Source organism: Rutidosis leptorrhynchoides, chromosome 7 (genome assembly GCF_046630445.1).
Source record: "Rutidosis leptorrhynchoides isolate AG116_Rl617_1_P2 chromosome 7, CSIRO_AGI_Rlap_v1, whole genome shotgun sequence".
NCBI lineage: Eukaryota > Viridiplantae > Streptophyta > Magnoliopsida > Asterales > Asteraceae > Rutidosis > Rutidosis leptorrhynchoides.
This window is the reverse complement of record NC_092339.1, coordinates 355,247,431-355,270,368: the sequence shown is the minus strand read 5'-3', so window position 1 is coordinate 355,270,368 and position 22,938 is coordinate 355,247,431. Positions and strand designations below refer to the sequence as shown.

Genomic DNA, 22,938 nt, shown 5'->3' with positions numbered 1-22,938 from the left:
CATCACAACCTGTACCTCTAATATCAACATTACACGCCTCAATATCACCATCTGTACTTCAAGTATGAACTTCGTTCTACACATCGATCTACATCGATTATCTTCGCTTTACGTATCATTCCACCTCATTTTACCTTCGTCCGACATGGCAATTATGTAATCTCTAAAGTTTTAGAGATCATGTAATCAAGTGCTAACAATAAATCAAATGAGTATAAAATCTTATTGACTCATTAAATCCATAATTACATATGAAGAAAATATATATGCAAGTATATTTTTCATAAAGATCGTAATTAAAAATTCTTTCGTACAAACTGTTAATGATAAAAATATTTTAACGGGTGGGTAGTACCCAAGGAATATTTAGAATCCACATTAACAAGTTACACTGTACATTCTTCGAATCTGATTCAACGGTCATTTATTATCCTACTTACAACCACCGATATTCATATCCGCTCACCCCGGAATAACCATTTTCATTCAAATTTCATATTCGGATTTTGACTTATCGGAATCCAACAAGTGGCATAAAGAAGAAAACATTGGACAAAATAAAATTTGTTAGAAACAGACGAATTAACTAAATTGAAATATTGTTAGGAATCCACGCTAACAGTTCCTAGCTAACTGTTCCCGGCTAACATTTAATTTATCGCAATTTACATTCTCGCAATTTTAATTTCTGCACTGTACATACCGTCGGGACACATGTACAACAATACGTCGGATTAATTCTGAGACAACACGTTGTATACTGGGTCATGATATATATTTATTTATTTTACGTATTATAAATAACGGGACACGTATGCAAGGTTTCGACTTATCATATCGACCCATCTATATACATACTTCGGAACGACCATAAACACTCTATAGTTGACTATACAGGGTTGAGGTGGATTCCAAAATATATATATGGTTTGAGTTGTGATCAATACTGAGACCGGTGCACGGGTCACGATACGTATTATTTAATTCGAATATTATATATTAATTTATATATGAATTATTTGGACCATTGGACAATCGGACTATTGGACTGCTAACTTTGGACAACTGAAATGAATTAAAATATTGACTATAACATATGAAACTAAATAATTCTTCAAGTTTGCCACTTGATTTCATCTTAAATCTCATTTGTATCTTGACAGTTACAATCTGCGTTTAAATCTTTCATGATTCTTGAAAATCCCTCAATCGAGAAGTTGAACTAACCGCACTTCATTTACGGAAGAAAATATTTAAGCACCTGAAGAACTCTCGAACTCAAAGTTACAGCTTAACACGTACCCGCGTCGAATTCTTTAGCATTTATTAGCAAAAACAACCTTACGAATTTTTTTCAAAGTAGCCAAATTTTGTCACAGCTTCAACAAGTCAACTCCGACTTTTCATCCGAAACAACCTTGATATATATGCGTACTCTTTATTGTTACTGGGGAACCTTTTATATTCCACCAAATTACTATCAGCGTTTAATCATCTAAAAACACAATTCTCCAGAAACCACCTCGGTTTGATAACCGATGACCCAGATCCGTTAACTTTGAAAATGCTGACGAAGCAGCATGTAATAGATGGTCTTAATGGCCAAAAGTTGATGATGAAGAAAGGAGGGTTAGGAACGCTCGACAGAAAATTTAGTACCGAAAAGCGGATTATGCGAAACTATGAAGCAAGCCGTGGACAAATCATAAAGAATAAGTATGACTTCAAAGGATCCAAATGATTCAGTGTGCGCTAAAATCATCGGCAAATACTTTATTCCTCATTCTAGACCTTCATAGACAAATGTTCCTTGTTATCCATCGATGATAGAAAACCTAAGATATTATCGTGTCTTTCATTATAAATATCCTCAATAATTCTGAAGATATTTTCACAACTATTCTTATCTAAGATCATATATCTCTCCGTAATATCTGTGTTACAACATAAAAAAAAAAACTGTGTTAGTTTCTACAATTCTAAAACCTTCGAGTTTAAAATAGGAATGTTCTGAAGCAGTGTTGGGAACTGATGCATGAATTAGTATAATATAATGAAACTTGATCAACTTCATTATATTACAGTAAGTCATGTTGATTTTCTAATGGAATGTGATGATTCACAGTACCATCATCATGTACCATGTTACACGGCTCTTACATTCTATTCAAAATTCTAAAAATATCAAGAAAATATTTCTTGATGATTCGGTCTTTTCCAGGATATTCTGATAATTTGACAAATCAAAATTTTTCCATTACCATTTCTATCTTAGAGCATTAACAATTTTCACTCCAAAATCCATATGTGTGAATTACGGACCATTACAAGAGATGCTTGGTTGAAGAGGAGGAAAAGAAAAAGAAAAAGAATGAAGCTTCGAAATAAAAATAGTAGTAAAAAAATCGTAGTAAATAGAAAAGAGCATTAACTGTGAATGACAATGATTATAGAAGACAGAAGCAGGAACAATGAAGCATAAGGGAAGATATAAAACCCAACAACCACTCAGAAATTACAAACCGTGTATATCAATGCATAGAGCAATATAAGGACACGGGAGAACTAGAAACACTATAAATACAAGAGTATATCAAGAACCAGGATTGGGTGGAGCATATTAAGGAATGAGTAGAAAGGGAAAGAATAGAAGGTGTGGAGAATAAGAAAAACGAAGGGGTAGATTTATAGTAAAATATCTGACAAAGAAATCGAAACAGATTGTCGCATTAAATCAAAGAAGATCCCGATCACCGAAAAATCAAATCTTATTACGTAAGATTTTCTTTAAATCCCTTAAAATCCGGAAATCAATCATAATCACGTCATCGGTTAAAACGATTCCATATTACACATTTCATTCTTTTGTGATAACTTCACTCGTACGCTTCACGTGATCGAATCGTTTTATCTATATCTCTCAATAATGATAAAACTCCATTATAACCTCATATTCGTCATGAAAACATTCCTATTGTTATCCATGACAACCTCTATCAAATTTCGGGGACGAAATTTCTTTAACGGGTGGGTACTGTAACGACCCGGAAATTTCCGACCAAATTTAAACCCTAATCTTTATATGTTTCCGACACGATAAGCAAAAATCTGTAATGTTAGGTCTAGAAAGTTTGAAATCTATACTCGGATAATCAGTTAACCTTTGACCCTGCCTGACGATTCACGAACAATTACGTGTATTATATATATAATATTTTACATAAATGTATTAAATGGATCTATATAAATATGATACAAATATAAAATTCTTATGTGCAAACTATTATAGTATTACTAGAATTAATACTAATTTAAAAGATGGAGTTATAATTTTTAGATATAAACTTTATTGTTATAGTATTGTTATTACGAATATATTTAATATCATTAGTATTATTATTATTAAAATTATTAATGGTATTTTTATTTGATATATATATAATCTATTATATTTAGTAATGATATTATTATTATTTTATTTATATCACTTATTAATAATAATAATAATAATAATGGTGTTTTTATAAAGGTTAATTATATTATTGTAATTAATATATTAATTAGTAATAGATTTTCTAAATATTAAGATTTAATATATATAAGATAGATAATTAAAATTCAGATATTTAGAAGCAGATAATTACGCGTGTTATATCTATCTATTATTTATTCATTTTTTTATCTGTTACGCTTGTGAAGAGCTGTCTATATCTTCTGTCTATATATCCATCGAGCATACAGGTATATTGATGAATTATTTTTAAGTTCATCATCATCTAATCTTTCTCTTCCCCTCTCTTTCTTCGGTTCTCTTTCCAAAACATATACAAACCCACCATAATATCATTTGATTACACTATCAACCATCTTGTTCACTAATGTGTACTTCTTTCGTTCGATTACAAAACCGAGCTCGAGAACCGCCACCATCACTGACGCAACAATCACGTTTCACCAATTTCTTTCTTTGATCAAACATCACCTTACCCGATCTTCCTGTGTTTCTTATCCGTTTTCGGACCCAAGTTGCTCATGTAACCGAAGCCAAATACCTGTTATCTTGATTTATTATTTGATCTTCAATTCAAGATATCAACTAAAAGCTCATAAACCCATTTGTTTGATAACTTTTGTCCTTTTTGTTGTGATCGATCCGGCCAAGAAATAAAAACACCACTATCAAACACCACAAACACCGGCCTCCATCACAACTTTTCACCACCATAACCCATCGTTACCACCTTCATTTATTCAACCACCAAGACCTGCTTATTATTTCTGTTTCCTTCTACAACTAACACGAACCAAACCGTGATTATTATATGTTGCCTGTTCCGTCTGCAACTCGTTATCATTATAAAACTACAACGTAACTGCTACTGCTATCACACCTATTTCTGTACGAATTCAAACCCCAAAAATCAACCATTGAACCCCTCTAGTGCTACTGCTATATTACTGTTGCAGTCTTTACGTTTCTGTTTCCAATAGTAACGATGAAGTATGATGATGGTGATTAATGAGAGATTATGATGATAAATATGGTAAATCGATGTGAAGATGATGTTGATGATGAGAGGATGATAGATGATGGTATGGTATGTTGATGAAGACGAAGGGCTGCCATTATTTTAAGATATAGCCATCGATTAAAAAAAAGAGAGAGAGAGAGAACCGATCCCCATCTTTTCCCTTCAATTACGGATATATGATTAGATAATGATAATGACGGCTTAAAAACACTGTATCGAATTCCAAGTTTAAGCAAAAGGAACGTGGACTTATTTTAATGATAGTATGGGCTGTTATGTTTATGATCCTGGGTTAAATTAATTTTAGTTTAGGTGTTGGGCTTGGGTAAATGCTGTTGGGCCGTAAATGGCACTTGGGCCGATAGAAAATAGGAAGGATACGAGTTATATTTAAATCGGGGGTTTTAATTTCAGAAAAATGAGTTTGGTGCATTGGTTAAGTGTGTTAATGGGTGTATAAAAGGTCGGGTGTTCGAATCTTGGTCGTGACAATATATTTTTTTAAACTTGTTTCAAGAAGGTAACATTTTTATTATTATTATTATTATTATTATTATTATTATTGTTATTATTATTATCATTAATATTAGTATTAATAAACATACTTATAATTATTATCATCACTTTTACAAAAGTTAATATTTTATTATAGTTATTATAATATTTTATTATAATTATTATAATTATTAATATTATTGTTATTTTATTAAAAGTATCATTATAACTAAAATTATCAAAGTTAACACTTTTATTAAAAATTACATTTTTATCATTATTATTATTATCATTTTTACTATTAGTATTATTATTAATATCATTATAATTATATTACTATATTCAATACTACTATTAATATTATTATCAATATGATTATAAAAAAAAATTAAATTAGTTATATAAAAATATGCTTAATAAAACTATATTAATATCTTAACTTCTTTAAAGTATACAAAAATACATTTAATTAAGTTACTAATGAAACACCTAATTTACTAAGATAACACTTATAATATATGAATCTGTTTGATTACAATTAGAGGTGTTAATATATATACTTGATATAGGTTTTTGAATTCGAGGCCAACCTTATACCTGATCAATGATGTTATATGTATTTTTACTACAAAATACATTAGGTGAGTATATAGTCCCTTTTAAACTCTAAATATTTTTGAGCTGAGAATACATGCGCTGTTTTTTTTATATAAATGATTTACGTTATGGACACAAGTGATCAAAAATAAAATCTACGTTGAGTTGTACCATGGCATATTTCTTTATACTTGGTAGCTAATATTTACGTGAGGAGCGTAAACGCGAATCCTGTTAATAGATCTATCGGGCCTGACAACCCCAACCGGGCTAGACGACCAGCATTTAACGGTTGCACAGTACTTCGTTCTCGTTACTACACTTGGTACGGTGTAGGGTTTATTTAAGAGTATGCTGCTGTGACTTTTAGTTAAGTATGGTTACCAAGTGCTCAACGTCTTTTCTATACACGAGGAGTGTATTATGTATAAATATGAAATCTTGTGGTCCATTGTTATAATGTTGCTAGCATCAAACCTATATATCTCACCAACTTTATGTTGACGTTTTAAAGCATGTTATTCTCAGGTATGAATTAAGTCTTCCGCTGTGCATTAGCTCATGTTAAGGATATTACTTGGATTCGATCATCGCGATGGGACCAACTGTTGAAGATTCCGTCCGAGAGGATTAGTCGCGGTCGTTTCAATAGTAGACTTGTAATTTTTAGTCCATTGCGTCGGGCGTTGATAGTTGGCTCGGGTACCGGTTTCGGATTTTCGAACGTCCTTTCGTATAATTTAATATCTTGTACTTTGCGTTCCGCAACTTGTACTTTTGTCATTTTTAGACGTTTCTTATTAATAAATTGAACCACTTGGATTGTATCTTGTACATTTGAGCTTTTTGGTCATTTGCGTCTTCAAATCGTCGTTTTCGCCTTTTGTCTTCGCACTTATTTAATATAAACGATTACAACTTAAAATAGGACAATTACAACTAAATAATTTACATATTGGGAGGATATTGCTACTAAATATATGTTCATTTGGAGCACTATCAAATATCCCCACACTTGAACGTTGCTTGTCCTCAAACAATACATAACTTGAAATAATATAATACATCACACGAATCACTTCTTTATTCTTCACACTTTGTACATCAGTGATTTTGAGATGGCTGTATGAACAATGGTAGTAACGATGTGGTTTACAGTCCCACATGACTATAAAAATTTAGATCCTTTAGGAAATTGGATCTTTATGAAAACATTTGATCTTTTGAAAATTCATTCTAGCTTTTATCCTAGATAAGTTTTCCGGAATAACCCTTCACCGGTGTTTGCAAATTATTTTTGTGGGTTTTGTGGGTTTCAGATTTGAAAATTTTAGCTTAAAACTTGCGATTTTGTGTCACCCACTTGCTAACCTTGTATTAGGAAAGCAACACGTCCAGTTTACTTGTCCCGTATATTACCTTTCGGCAAACTACCGTCCGGTTATAAAGGAAAGCGTTGAACAAGCAACTGTTAAGGCAATGTCTAATGACATGCATTTAATTATGGTCCATAACGTGTCAGACGCAATTATTATCATTTGTAGGAGCAATAGTAAAGCTCACCCTTAAAATTTTTCGGTCTGGCACAAGGTCCTGTCTTCGACTATGCTATGCAACCATCGTTCTTACGGTTGACACCCGATTTGGTTCAGGTGACCTAATGAATTCCAGGTGAATTCCTAGGATTTTACGTTCAATGGTAATGAATGCATTAAAAATGGGTTTTCAGAAAACAAATCGGTCTGTAATTTTGATCAAAATATTTTCTCGTTCAAGCTCGAGTTTAGATATCATCGAATTCCATAAGTTTGTAATTCTCAATCTTTAAGGTCAATCTCAAGGATTGAGTAATATCAGGCTTAAAAACTGATTTTTAATCTTCAAGGAGATTATCCTTTCTGGGGGTCTGATTCATTAGTCTTATCCAGCTAATTTGCACGGCGTCCTCCCCATTTTACGAGACAAATCCTCTCATGGTTAGGATAAGTCTGACCACTTGGCGATCCTGTTTGATGCTGAGGTCCGTGGATTTCCTACTGATTTTAGTGATGACTTTTCTAGATTTTTCGTCAACCTACAGCTGGTCTGGACGACAACTTCATGACCTAAATCAAGAAGCGCGTTTCTTTTTCCGGAAGACTTTACTTCCTCTTAATGATGGAATTGATTCATCGTGTAGATCCATCTTTCTTTCAAATATATTACAGTAAATCGGGTAAAACTGATTAAATTAGTCCAAAATAAAAGCACCTGCAATAACTTTACAGAAACATGTGATAGATAGTTTTTAATTGAATAACTTGGTACATTCTCCCCACACTTGCTTTTTTTATGCGTCTTTTTATATCCTAATAAATAAATTCATGCGTTTTAGTTATTTCTCAATTTATGTCCTTTCCGAGGTAACAATAATTTCGGTATTAACACCTAGTTTTCATCGTTCATAAATATGTATAAACATGATTTTGAATTCATTTATTTGAAAATTTTTAAAATTTTCACAAAATTTGGCAAATAAACTAAGTGCAAACCTGAGAGAATTTATAACCCTTCCCCACACTTGAGATCGTGCAATGCCCTCATTTGCATGAAATCAGACTCTAATTATAAATTCATGAGGGTGATTAGTATAGAAAAGTGATTAAAAATACCCAGTTTATAATTACAAAGCTCGTCGAATGATAGATGGCGCGCCTCATCGTTCATTCCTTCTTGTTTTATCACACATATTTTTCTTCAAAAACGGTTGCTTTTCTGAACTGTTTGCTAATCTTTAAAAATGCGTCTTTTACCCTAATTTATTATGCATGTTTATTAACGAGTTATGCACTAACCCGAACTCCGAATTTAACGTTAAGTGGGGTTAGACTTCCCCATACTTAGCTGACAACATGTGAAGTAGGTAGAATAAGTTCGACGAATTAAAATAGTGAGCCAGTTATTTACATCTCGGGTGGTATAAAATATATCAATGGGTTTAAAATTTAGACCCACCCGATCTTCACTACTTAATTCTTTTTTAAGTGTAGCTTTTAGTAAATGGATATGTCTCTTTTCTGGTTCTTGGTCAAATGGATCGATATACACCGACATACATATTATAGGGTGGACAATTCCTAACATTTTCTTCCTTTTATTCTCGGGATCAAAGTTTTCACCTCTATTACCCAATTGGGTGAAATTCGAGGTGTCATTATCTATTACAGCTCGTAGTTCATTTCCGGTAGATGACTCGTCTATTGAGAATATTGGGTTGGAAGGTTGTGGCTGGATTGAAGCAAATTCTTCTTCATTAACGGTCCTTATCGGTTCCTCCACTTTGGTCTCGGGGGTAAAATTTTCAATGTTATCATTTTCCCAAGAGTACCAATTTGTCACCCTTACTTCTTCTTCATCCATTGATGGATCGTTGATTTCGTCGGTAGAGGCTAATGTGTCGATATGTTGTGAAATTGGTAAAGCTGAATAAAAAGTATCATCGGGATAATTGGTGATTTCGGAGCTCTCGAATTCATCAAAATTCGATGCTATGAGATTTTCTTGTACAAGACTCCTCAGATCAACAGGTGTGTAATCTGATAGAGTTTCAGCTTGCTGATTTACAAACTCTCTCGTTTATTCATTTTGAGCATCAAGTTCTTCGAGTTTGATTTTCATATAATCTAAAGAATTTTCAGACACATAATGTTCTTCGTCTTCTGGTTGTTGAGTTTGGATATATTCTTGAGAATAATCCCAATTTGAATTGTATTCTTCATAATCGTTCCATTCAGGTTTCGTGGGTGCATAATTTTCCATAGGAACGTAATAATAACATTCCCATTTTGAGTGATAATCTCCACAGATTTCACAACCAGTTATTGTTTCATCATTCGTGATCCAAGATTGACCGAACGAATTACCATCAAAACCCGTTTGAGAGTATTGATTTAATTGATTTTGGAGTTCAAAAAGAGTTTTCAAGGCCTTGTTTTCAAAATTTTCCATTTTATTGCGATGGCCAAATTTTTGCTACAATGTGGTGCATTCACTAATTATCCTATTAGTTATAAAATAAAATAAAAAAATTATATAAGTTATCAAATTAATAGACTTTTCTGCTTTTGCCAACGTTTCGAATAGCCAATAGATGCAGCAGGGAGCTAGAACCCTTTAAATCGGAAGCTCACAACTCAGCCACTAACAAATCCAACTATTACTACGAAGCAGAAAATTTGGATGTCTATTAATTTAACCGCTTAAAATAATTTTTCGTTTTGAAATTTTAGAGAAGAAATAGAAAAAAAAAAAATCTAAGTCCTAAAAACTAGAGCGTCGAGAAATAAGAAAGAAAAAGAGCGCATCGAAAAACGTCGAAAAAAATAAAAGGTCGAAAAATAATAGGCGCCGAAAAATAAAAATAAGAAAGTAGCGCGTCAAAACTTAAAAAGGAACTAAAAACTAAGAATTAAAAGTTGCGTCTAAAAATATTAAAGCTTATAAGAAATACTATATACAAAATGGCAATAACTTAAAAAGTACTAAAATGTAAAAACGGCGTCGTAAAATTCTAAAGCACCTAAATCTTAGTCTAAAGAAAAAGCACTTAAGGGATTTTACGGCAAAGCCTAAAAATCTATAAATAAAAATAAGCTACGGCAAAATACTAAATTTAAAACTAGCTACGAACAATAAAAATACAAATATTATGCTAAAAACAAATAAAAATAAACAAAAAAAAATAAAAATAAACTTAAAGTTGTAAAAAGTACAATTTTTATAAAAATATTATTTTTATCTTTATTATTTTATAAAAGTATTAATTTTTATTTATAATAAAACTAATTAAAATACAAAATACAAATTAATTTAAAAACTAAAACTAAATATTAATAATAATAAATTAAATAGGGTTTATAAATAATAATAATTAATAATATTTCGTAATTAATGCGAAATAGGGTTTCTGGTCAGGCTGGTCAGGGCGGCTCCGCGAGTCGCGGTTCCACGTACCAGCAATTCTCCACGAGTCGCGGAGTTTGCAAAACGTTTTTTTTTAGTTTTATATTGTTTTTCTAAAAATATATATAAATATATTTATACAAAAATAAATTAAAAATATAGCGTTTCGCCGAGCTCCCCGGCAGCGGCGCCAAAAACTTGATGTTGTGCGAGGTGTACGTGAAATACTATATATTTTTGATACGAAAAGCGATACAAATTACACAAGTTTTAATTATTTACAGATGGGATATACCTAAACCTTGCTACAACATTATAGGCAGTGTACCTAATCGTAGAGTAGTATAGTTTTTAGTAAGTCCGGTTCGTTCCACAGGGAGATGGTTACACTATATTTTTATATAATTACATTTGTAGAAATATATATATATATATATATATATATATATATATATATATATATATATATATATATATATATATATATATATATAATAATATATAAAAGGGAGGTTTACCGTTTAATGACCGGTTTGTCGATTTTATATTTTAAGCGAAGCGTAAAGTAAATTTAATTAACAAAATAAAATAAATAAAAAAAAATATAAATGACGAATAATTAAAGGTGCGATGAAATATAAAATAAAATAATTATGCTTATTTAAACTTCCGTAATCATGATGTTTGATATGTTGATTTTAGTTTTATGCCCATGGGTTAATTGTCCTTTGTCCTGGATTATTTAATATGTCCGTCTGGTTTTTGTCCATAACAGTCCATCAGTCATAAATATAAAGTGCGAGTGTCCTCGTCAAATTATCCTTATACCCGAAGTCAAATATTCTAACTAATTGGGGACTTAAACTGTAACAAGGTTTTAATACTTTGTTTAATAATTACACCAGGATATCGACTGTGTGTAACCCAAGGTTTTAATACTTTGTTATCAATTATGCCAAGTGTCCTTGTGCATAATTTCACCCCTGTTTTAATAATTCTAGTGACTATTAATCCATTCTCGTGTCCGGTTAAATGAACTATTATTCGTACATATAAATTCCCCGCCCATCGTGTCCGATCGAGTGTATATGTGTGACGATCGCTCCAAATCCATATGGACGAACACGTCATTCATCGATTTCATTGCGAGGTATTTGAGCTTTATATGATACGTTTTGTAAACATTGCATTCTTTTAAGAAGGCACACCATAAATGAATATTTAAATGAAAGGTTTTCGACATCTGATGATTTCTACATATAGTCAATCACCGTAAATAATAGTTTGCAATAATAATTCCGTTGACAATGCAGTCAAAATAAGATACATGGTGATGATTTGATGAATGCAACGTTTCCTTGAAAAATATGTCATGTAAGACTCCATGCACATAGCTTGTCTAACACATAAGCAAACAGCGGAAGACTTCTAGGAAACCTGAGAATAAACATGCTAACAAGTGTCAACACAAAGGTTGGTGAGTTCATAGTTTTATTGTTTCATATAATCTGTATATAAAGGTGGATCACAAGATTTCAGTTGTTTCATCCAGAAACGTTTATCAAAATATTCTACAAGATTGAGCACCCTGGTAACTAAGCTTTAACGTTATAATAAGTACCCTTGTTTTAACATACATGCAACCAACATGTACAATACACGCAAACCAGCATGTACTAAACTCAAATAGCATACGTCTGTTTTATAGTTCAGGCTAGGGTTTCTATACCTGGAATAGACGGGGATGTCAAGCCCTATGGATCCATATACTACTACTCGCGCCCATCAGTTCTTATAACCGGCAGTTACTAGTTACCAAAGCTAAGGGATTTTCGGTTCAAACTCGGTGTAGAATTTAGTATGTACTTGTATCCATTGCGTTTAAAATAAAGTGCATGTATTCTCAGCCCAAAAATATAGATTGCAAAAGCAATTAAAAAGGGAGCAAATGAAACTCACGCATATAAATCTAGTATTTTCAGTATTTATAAATAGTCGCATGTATTCTCAGCCCAAAAATATATTGCGTAAAAGGGATCATATGAAACTCACGCATATAAATATTGTAAATCAGTTAATAAAGCATTTGCATGTATTCTCAGCCCAAAAATGTAGAGAGTAAAAGGGATCATATGAAACTCACCTTAGCAGCATATAAAGTCGTTCACCAAAATGTGATCGAAACTCGGATTACCAAATAACCGTAGATCTCAACCTAGAGAACATATGTTGGTCAATAAATGTCTATCAAGCTAGGTCAGGTCATAGTGTATAACAATCCTAATGCTCGAGATCGACATACAAAAGTTATCCAAAGTCGTTTCAAAAAGTCAATTTTGACAATAATTCAACAAAATGAGACGTGCCTTATATATGGATTCATTTACTTGCCTGGTAATATTCAAAAATCCAATTTATCATTCTTACAAACAAGTTTCAAAAGCAATTTCAATCAATGTCAATCATAATTCAGTTGATCATATCTTTTAATTTGTTCACCGAAATTATTCGATATCTAAATGAAAAGTTATTGATTTTTCGCCAGCTTTCCAAAAACATGTATATCATATACCTTTTACTAGTAATATATGTATTTAATTAGTGATTCATTATAAACTGTTTAACGACGAAATTTAGCATACAAGCATATATAAATATATATACTCGAGCACTAGACATGGATACATAATTAATATATAAAAGATAAGATATGAGTGCTTACGTATCAGTATTGAGATTCAATATTGTAGGAAAGTACGTAGACGTAACGGAGATGATAAACACTAGGTTTGATTCACAAATATACCCCCGAACATTACCCATAACCTCCTTGGCAATAACCCATAATTTCCTTAGCTCTATCCCGCTTGAAAACCATTTTGAAAATAACCCACTCATGACCTCGTCGTAGTATTTTATGTATAATACATAATTAATAATAGTAATAATAATAAGATTAATAATAATATTAATCTTAATAATATAAATAATAATAATAATAATAATAATAATAATAATAAAATAAATTAAATAAATATTACGGAGTAATAATACTAGAGAAAGAGAGATAGATTCTGAGCCAAAAATCGTGCAATTTATAGAACCTTTTTCTGAAAAAGTACCCCATGCGATCGCATGAGATTTGTGCTTCAAGGCCATGCGATCGCATGGCCCTCTGATCCAGCTCACAAACTTTTAACTTTTTGTTTGTCGACATAATTTTATATAATATATATAATATATTTAATTTATATAATTAATTATATATTATATTAAATTCACATGCATAGTTGACTTGTAATTTTTGTTCCAATAAGTCGTACGTCATCACTCGACTTATGTCCCGGTTCCGGTTTTTCAAATGTCCTTTCGTACGCTGAGAAAACTTGTATTTTACATTTCGTGTCACGTACCTTTGTCAAAATATAGCCTTAAATTATCCCTAAACTATACCACTCAAAGTATATCTTAAACTTTCGAGTATTTTGATCATTTACTTCTATAAATCATCGTCTCGCTATTTGTTAATATATATATAATAACAATTCGTTTTTATGACCAAGTTAATATTATATTTTATCGTATTGTTAAATATATATTTTCAATATTAATAAACACGTTTTAAAATACATATCGCAAGTTATTCATATATCTAATTCCAACAGTTGATATTCCTTATTATTGTATGTGTCCAAATTACGTTATTTAAACAAACACTTTACCATTTATTCCGAATACCGTTAAGAATGAATGATTTCCCAAATCAACGTGGACCTTACAACAGAGACCCGTAATAATATCATAATCCTTAAGGAATTCAATAATTATCTTTTAATTCAATCGTTTGGCATAATCTTTTAACTCTGTATCTAAATATATCAATCAGATAATCAAACTAATAAGTTTAATGCACAGTATCATATACTCAACACTTTGTTATGTTTTCAATTTATGGTATATATATGTATCTATTTACATATAATTGTTCGCGAATCGTTGAGAACAATCGAAAGGTAATTGAATAGTTCAAAAATTTTGAGATTCAACTTTACAGACTTTGCTTATGGTGTCGGAAACGTTAAAGATTAAGTTTAAATTTGGTCAGAAATTTCCGGGTCATCACAATATGGTTATTTATAGGGACGTTCAATTGTAAATCTTTATATTAAAATTAACAAACTATCATTTAGTTAAACAAATATAAAGCCCATTAATAGCCCTAGTCTAATTTCCACAAGTGTCTTTCTTTTGTCCAAACTCCAATTATGGTACAAAGCCCAATTACCCAATTTTAGTAATTAGTCCAACATCATGATTACTTCGATTTAAATAAGCATAATAATAACTTAGCTACGAGACATTAAATTAAAAAGGAGAACATAGCTTACATTGATTATTTATCGCGTAGTGTTACACGGACAGAGCTCCGACTTTAAAACCCGTAAAATAACCTTTACATAACCCAAACTAATCTAATATAAAACTAAACTAATATATATATATATATATATATATATATATATATATATATATATATATATATATATATATATATATATATATATATATATATATATATATAAATATATCAGAGAGAGATTGATATTGGGGATGGTTGAACTCGGCAGAAGCTCGTTCATTTTATAGGCCATTTCTGAATTTTCAAACTCCGCGAGTTGCGGCGTTTTAAGCCTGGAAACTCCGCGAGTCGTGGAGTTTGAAAATCCAGCTCACACAATTTTTGGAACCTTGCTTGTCGACATAATTTATATATAAATATAAAATATAAATAATTAATATAATTATTTATATATTATATTATATTCTTGTGCATAGTAGACTTGTAATTTTTGGTCCATTGCGTCGGGCGTTGATAGTTGGCTCGGGTACCGGTTCCGGATTTTCGAACGTCCTTTTGTATAATTTACTATCTTGTACTTTGCGTTCCGAAACTTGTACTTTTGTCATTTTTAGACGTTTCTTATTAATAAATTGAACTACTTGGATTGTATCTTGTACATTTGAGCTTTTTGGTCATTTGCGTCTTCAAATCGTCGTTTTCGCCTTTTGTCTTCGCACTTATTTAATATAAACGATTACAACTTAAAATAGGACAATTACAACTAAATAATTTACATATTGGGAGGATATTGCTACTAAATATATGTTCATTTGGAGCACTATCAATAATGTTCGTGAACAAAGTTTTTTCAAAAAACGTAAAAAGAAAAAAGTTTTGCTTCCCGATTCCCCCAATTGGTAACTTCCCCTTGATCCTACCACTATATATATATATATATATATATATATATATATATATATATATATATATATATATATATATATATAATGACATGAAAAATTAAGTTTTACAATATGTATTCCCGTATCTTATAGTATTTATTTTTTTTCACATTACAAATAATAAACTACTACTATTTAAATTTAATAGATGTATGCATATGCGTGCGAGAAAGTTAAATTAAGTTTTATGAATTAGTGGATCAGGTTTTACCTGCGTTCGGTAGTGCTTACTCGTGATCCATCTGTGATTCGTCGACGGATACAACTTTTTACTCGTAACCTATGTCCGCGGATAAGATTTCGTTGTATTACCCCTCATCATAGAGCGAGTACCTGTGTGATCACGGATTTATTCTCGCCAATAGTCATTCCTAATTATATGTAAATTATACACACATCATTTGGATTATGATTTGAATCATTATTCTCTTATATATAAAAAAGAACTTATATTATATTATCTTTTTTTTTAAATATTAAATATTGATCTTCGTATGAGTTTACAACTTTAAAAATCAAATCTTAATATGAATTAGTATGTTATATTTGTTTATCTATTCAAATCAATTGAATTTTTTAAGTTCAACAGTTGATTTGGTAATTGTTATTTTTAGTGTTGCGAGAAACCGCATATGAACGAGCATATTGGCTCTTTCATAGAGGGAAATCCTCGGGTGATCAAGCCTCCCGAACATGAGCCCTGATACCGGGTGAATTGCGCGTATTATGCGCTCCCTCTGGTCACACTCCATTTTTGAACGATTTGACAGTCATGAATCGAAACCGGGTGATGTGTTTCATTGGGAATTCGGTGGATACTCAGACAAACCTTGTTTAATTTGGTAATTGTTAATGTACATAAAAATATTTATAATTTTTATGTTATTATTTATTATTTTTAAATTTAAATTAGTAAATACTCAACTTCACAAATTTAAAACCGAGTCTATAATTTGTAAATAAAATAATGAAATAATATCATGGTTGGTCCTAACGTTTCTACCAAAAATCAAATTGGAACCTTAAGTTTAAATTGATCATCGTTGGTTACAATATTTTAACTTTTTTCAGTTTTGGTCTCGAATTTCACATTTTGTTAATCTGTCCAGTTAACCTCACTGGCATGCACCAAGCATGAAGGGCATTATTGTCCTTTCGTTTCAAGCATGTTATACCCCACATTACCCTACAGTTAGCCCACTTAATGTTGATCATAATCGAATTTAGTAGCCGTCTGGTATCCTAAACCGTAATGATGTTCCATTGGCTTTATCAACAAAAGTTCAATATGCAATAATTTTGAACAATCCATTAATGACATCATCATACAACATATGAACCGAAGGAGAAGAGATTGATGACTACACGTTGAATTGTAAGTGTTCTTTGTGTAGTATTTTTCGTGATCATTAAATACTATTACACATTGTTTTTTCGTGAATTGTATTGTTTTTTTCTCCGTAATCATCAATGTTAGAACATTAATGATACATACTCGTATAACAGTAAAAGTACTGATATATACTAAAAGGATCATTCGTTTTGTATTCTGTTTCATTCAATGAACACGCCAACAAAAATTCATGGGAACGAATTGGGAAAAACTTTGGAAATTCGTTCAGGTTTTAATACAAACGGGACGCAGCGGCGGAACTTGAACCCGACTACAGAGGGGGCGGGTCTAAAAATTTAATAAATTTGTCATTGTCAGCAGGGGCGAACACTAAAAAAAACCTTATTTTTTGGTAAAAAAATTTTTTTTTTAGTGTAAACTTTTTTTTCCCGTTAAATCTAGGGGCGGATATGGGTTGCTCAATGTTCCGCCACTAATTGTCCGGACGTATGTTGATTTGGGGCTGAAGTTACGGGCCCAACATAATATATAATATATAAAATGTTAAATCGGCGTTTAAAATTGTTATTTCATAAAGACAAAAAGCCCTTTGTCTGCTAGGCACATGCTTCACCAAATTTGTGCTTCACTAAGTTGAATGAAACTAACGGCTGTTAAGTATTGGGATCAAAACTGGACAAAGTTAAAAAGTTGGGATCAATAATGATCAATATAAACTTAAGGACTCAACTTGAATTTTAGTATAAATATTGGGACCAACCTTGATATTTTTTCAAAAATAAATAAATCTATATATTGATATAAATATATAAAATGATAATGTTATCATTAAGCTAATTACAAGAAAATATTAATCTCTTTTAAATTGTAATTTTAATTTTCTAAAAAAATTTAAAAGACATTTATTACTACTACTATTTATTATTATTATTAAAAATATAAATATAAATACTCAACTTTGAGCGAACATTATTATTATTATTTACTTTTAATATAATAATTATAATTATAATTGTTATATTATTAATATTTAAATATGAATTATTTTTAAGAAATTAATTATGTTACATATGTATGCGAAAATACATGTCTCTATATATTTGTAAAAATAACGAAAAGCTTTTTAGTCAAACGAATTTTTAAAATAAATGAGTTTAACATTTACATTAACTTAATACCTAAATCATGTCAATAAATTGTTTTGTTAAAAAAATCCATGAGTATAAATAATAAATAAACCTCATATATATCTCTTATATCTCTATATAAACAAACTGATCGTTTTTCTTTTTGTTATTGTGAATTTGTGATCATCAAATTAAACCCTTTCGTTGTCTTCAACACAACGATTTCGAATACGATATCAAAACCCTAAACCCCCAAATCAATCGATTCTCTTTCAGGTAAACCCACCATCCCTCCAACTTTATTCATATAATTTTATTATTAATTATTAATTATTAATAATCTAGCTCCCAATTTTGATTCTCTGCATCACATCTTGTTATAATTCCATATTCGTTTTCTGAAATCTTATCAATCATTGGGAATAAAAATTATATCTTTTTTTTTTTTGTGCGGGAATCTTTATTCGCTGCTATTTTTTTGGATCCTTTTTATCCTCAATTATTGATCTGTGTGTTGTATTCATGCTATAAAGATTCAATTTGAACTTAATTTTTTCAAACAACCATCTTCCACAAGTTCTTATTATGGTTTGAAACCCTAACTTTATAATTCTTGTTGTTTGGAATTCATACCCTGTTTTGAAGGTGCTTTTTAGTTTTCAGCCTCTGTTTTGTTGTTACTTTGAATCTATCAAAATAATATGTTTTTAATGATCTGTTATGCGGTTAATTGATTCATCACCAATGTTTATCATTGCTTTTAATAATATGCACTGCATTTGTTGTTGATGAGCTCTATTTTGTTGCAAATTTATAATATAATGGTGTTTCATAAAGTGGAAAATGATTTAAATACGTTTTCTGAATTTTCATTAGTTTTATAAAGATTAAAAACATTTAATTTTCTTAAAACATATATGGAAAAATAAATAACATTATATACAAGTATACAACTAAACACACCCTTAAATTCTTTATTTTAAAAGGAAATATGCACTACCAAAAGGCCTATGTGAAGAACAAATCAATCAATAGGTTGTGGATACAAATTTAGTTGGAGATAATTGTACTTATATTTATGTTTTTAATTTACTATATGGGATATTTTGTAGGTTTTGGTGGTTTATAAAGAAGGAATATACCTATTTAAAAAGAATAATTGCTTAAAAGGTAACATAAATTGTTATCTGTTTATTAGCAAATAGATACACACCTCAAAACTATGCTTAATTTCCCAAACACCCCCTTAGCATGAGCTCATGTTTTTTTTTTTGTTAATGGTGAGGAACAGTTATTTTTATAAAGTTCTGATTAATCTGCTCATATTTATTTTTTCTTAATTTGTATGATCTTCATTGAGATGTTTTTTTGATAAAAATCCGACCTATTACGTGCAGGTGAATACGCTTTAATAAATTCTTGATGGATGCTGATAGACACAAACATGGACACTCTGTCGACATATCGACAGTGGTCCAATCAGACGAAAACCGTCAACACGTACCCAAAATTTGTGACGGAGCGCCATGTGGATTCTCAGACGCCAAAACGAGTTCTCGCGAGCAACAAGAACGTTCCGCTTCAATGTGGAAGCTTTGGGGCGGGGTCGTTTTATGTTTTTTATTCATGGGTGTCGAAGTATTCGGTGGAATTAAAGCAAACAGTCTTGCTATTCTAACCGACGCGGCCCATTTGTTATCTGACGTGGCGGCTTTTGCGATTTCGTTGTTTTCTGTATGGGCTTCGGGTTGGGAAGCTACACCCCGCCAATCGTATGGATTTTTCAGGATTGAGATACTCGGAACACTCGTATCGATTCAAATAATATGGTTGCTAACCGGGATTTTGGTATATGAGGCTATTGATAGACTTATTCATGGTACGGTTGAAGTTGCGGGTAGTCTTATGTTTGGAATCGCGACTTTTGGGTTAGTTGTTAACATACTCATGATGTTCATACTTGGTCATGATCATGGTCATAGTCATGGCCATGGCCATGGCCATGGTCACGGACATGATCATGATGATGATGTGAATATCCATGGAGTTAGTGTTACAACACACCAACATAATCCTCATCATGATCATAGTCATGATGATCATGATCATACCCATAATGATGATCATGATCATGCTCATGATCATGATGAACCGCTCTTGAAAAAAGATGAAACGAAAGAGAATAAGAAGAAAAAGAGGAATATAAACGTCCAAGGCGCGTACTTACACGTATTAGGTGATTCGATTCAAAGTATCGGCGTAATGATAGGCGCCGCAGTCATATGGTACAATCCTAACTTGAAAATAATCGATCCCATATGCACGTTATTGTTTTCCGTTATTGTTTTGTATACTACGATCAACATGTTGCGTGACATACTAGAAGTTTTAATGGAGAGCACACCGAGAGAAATTGACGCGACTAGTTTAGAACGAGGTCTTTGTGAGATAAACGAGGTGGTTGCGATTCACGAGTTGCATATATGGGCGATTACGGTTGGGAAGGTTTTGTTAGCTTGTCATGTGAAGATTAGGCGTGAAGCAGATGCTGATGTGGCGCTCGATAAAGTGGTGGATTATATTAAGAGGGAGTATAACATCAGTCATGTTACGATCCAGATCGAGCGTGAATGAATGTAAGTTTTCGGCTGTTGATTCTTTTCGTTTGTTTAGTATCGTACGGATTAGTATGTTTTGGATCTGGCTGGCAGCTTTTTTGGGACACATGAATTTATTTTTTGAGTTTATGGCCAGATTATGTGCTGCAATTGCAGTTATCAGTTCAAATATTTCTAGTACTACTGTTTAAAGAGTATGCATATAAAGTTATTGAATTGGATGTTTTGTAGTAGTATTGCTTTGTAGTGTTACTAGTTAATTTAATTTTTTTTATCAAGTAGAAAAGTTTTTGTTGTTTAAATTAATAATAACTGGGAAATAAAAAGACAGATAACATGGGGACATAAGCATTGTTTCATTGTTTGGTATTTGGTAGTTGATGATTTTATGGCTTATGAAGTCACCCATTTGGGTAGAGTCAGGTATGATTTAATGGAAATGGGAAAGCAATGCAAACATGTATAATTAGAATCTAAAATAATACTTTGACCCAAATTCAGTTGATTTTTTAATTTTATTTTACTTTCTGGCACAATTGATACCTTGACCCAAATTGCTTTCTGTGTTTCAAACTCAAAATAATATTCAACTTTAACTGTTTGTAAAAGAAGAAAAACTCGGTTATAGTCAGATCCAATCCAACTCTCCTTGGACCGTGACCGGTCACTCAGCCGAGTTCTCAGTCATAACTATGTTTGAGGTTGGATCAGTGGCTGGCAATTTGGTTTGTGTTCAAAGAGACATTGGTTCGAATCTCAATTATAACACTTTATTTTATAACCACTTGGACATAAATCATGGCTCCAATATATTGAAGCGGTAGGTCTTGGTTTCGATCCTTGGTAAAGTCAGATCAACCTAATGGTTTCGATCCTTGGTAAAGTCAGATCAACCTAATTAGGAATTTACAGTGGAAGATGCTTATCAGATGCTTATCAGGCATCGGGATGACGTCTGGGTTCCCGATGTCCGAGGTGATGATGTATGAGTTCCCTACGTATGGGTTTATCTGTTGTTATGAGGGAGCCAATGTGCTCGTTCATAGGGGTTCCTCGTACCAAAAGAAAAAAATACGATAAAGTTGATATATAAGTTAAATATTATAATTGATTGATAGATTAAATAAACAGTTCCTAATTGATATATAGCTTAAAATTAAATATTATAATTGATTGATGTGTTTGTTAAAAATTTTGCAAATAATGTTGTATTATCAAACTTATATAAGTAATATAAGACCAAAGAAATGTTTTTAACTTTTGTATGTAAGATGTTTCTTATTACATTCAAATACAAATAGTTGTCATTAAGAATTGAATTTATATAAAAACTGGTGATACATTGAGTTGGTTTATGACTATTATTTAAAAAAAGGACTGATTATTAATAAAGTACAAAAAAAAATAATGCACGTGAATTTCTCAAACACAACTTTTATAGCTATCACTAGAAAAATCCTCATATACGAAGTACTTTGCATCTAACTTTTCAAAACAAGTAATTTTCATACGTATGCTCACTATTAAGTGATTATCTTCTTCGAGAACCCCTATCAATAATTGGTCACGCTACAATGGTGGAGATGACAAAGATGGTACGGATGTTTGAGATGGTAAAAAAAGGGTAAACCTACCCTCTGGCGGCTCCACACCGACCGGTCTCACGGCCAACATGTGAGAGGAAAATCGCGTAACCCATGCTTAAAGGGACATGAGACATGGATTGAACCCATGACCACCGCGGTATGCTGCATGTCCCCCAACCACTAAACTACCATTGCGGAGACATGTTTGAGATGGTAGTAAGGTGAAGATGGTGACGACAAAAGATGCAAGTGTTGTTTGAAGATTGTTGTGAGTGGAAATAATAGGGATTGGTGGCTAAGATGATACAAATTGGTTGTGGTGGTGTTCAGGGGCGGAATATATGCATAGTCGAAGGGGTGCCCGTCCCATTTGAATTATTTTAG

The 22,938-nt window shown here is 31.6% G+C and overlaps 1 protein-coding gene across 1 annotated transcript; it reads left to right on the top strand.

Moving 5' to 3' along the window:
• The first annotated feature begins 19,760 nt into the window (after positions 1 to 19,760).
• Positions 19,761 to 21,221, top strand: LOC139857246 (metal tolerance protein 1-like). Its single transcript, XM_071845982.1, has one exon. The coding sequence runs from the start codon at positions 19,773 to 19,775 to the stop codon at positions 20,982 to 20,984; it is 1,212 nt and encodes a 403-aa protein (XP_071702083.1). The 5' UTR covers positions 19,761 to 19,772; the 3' UTR covers positions 20,985 to 21,221.
• The last annotated feature ends 1,717 nt before the right edge of the window (positions 21,222 to 22,938 follow it).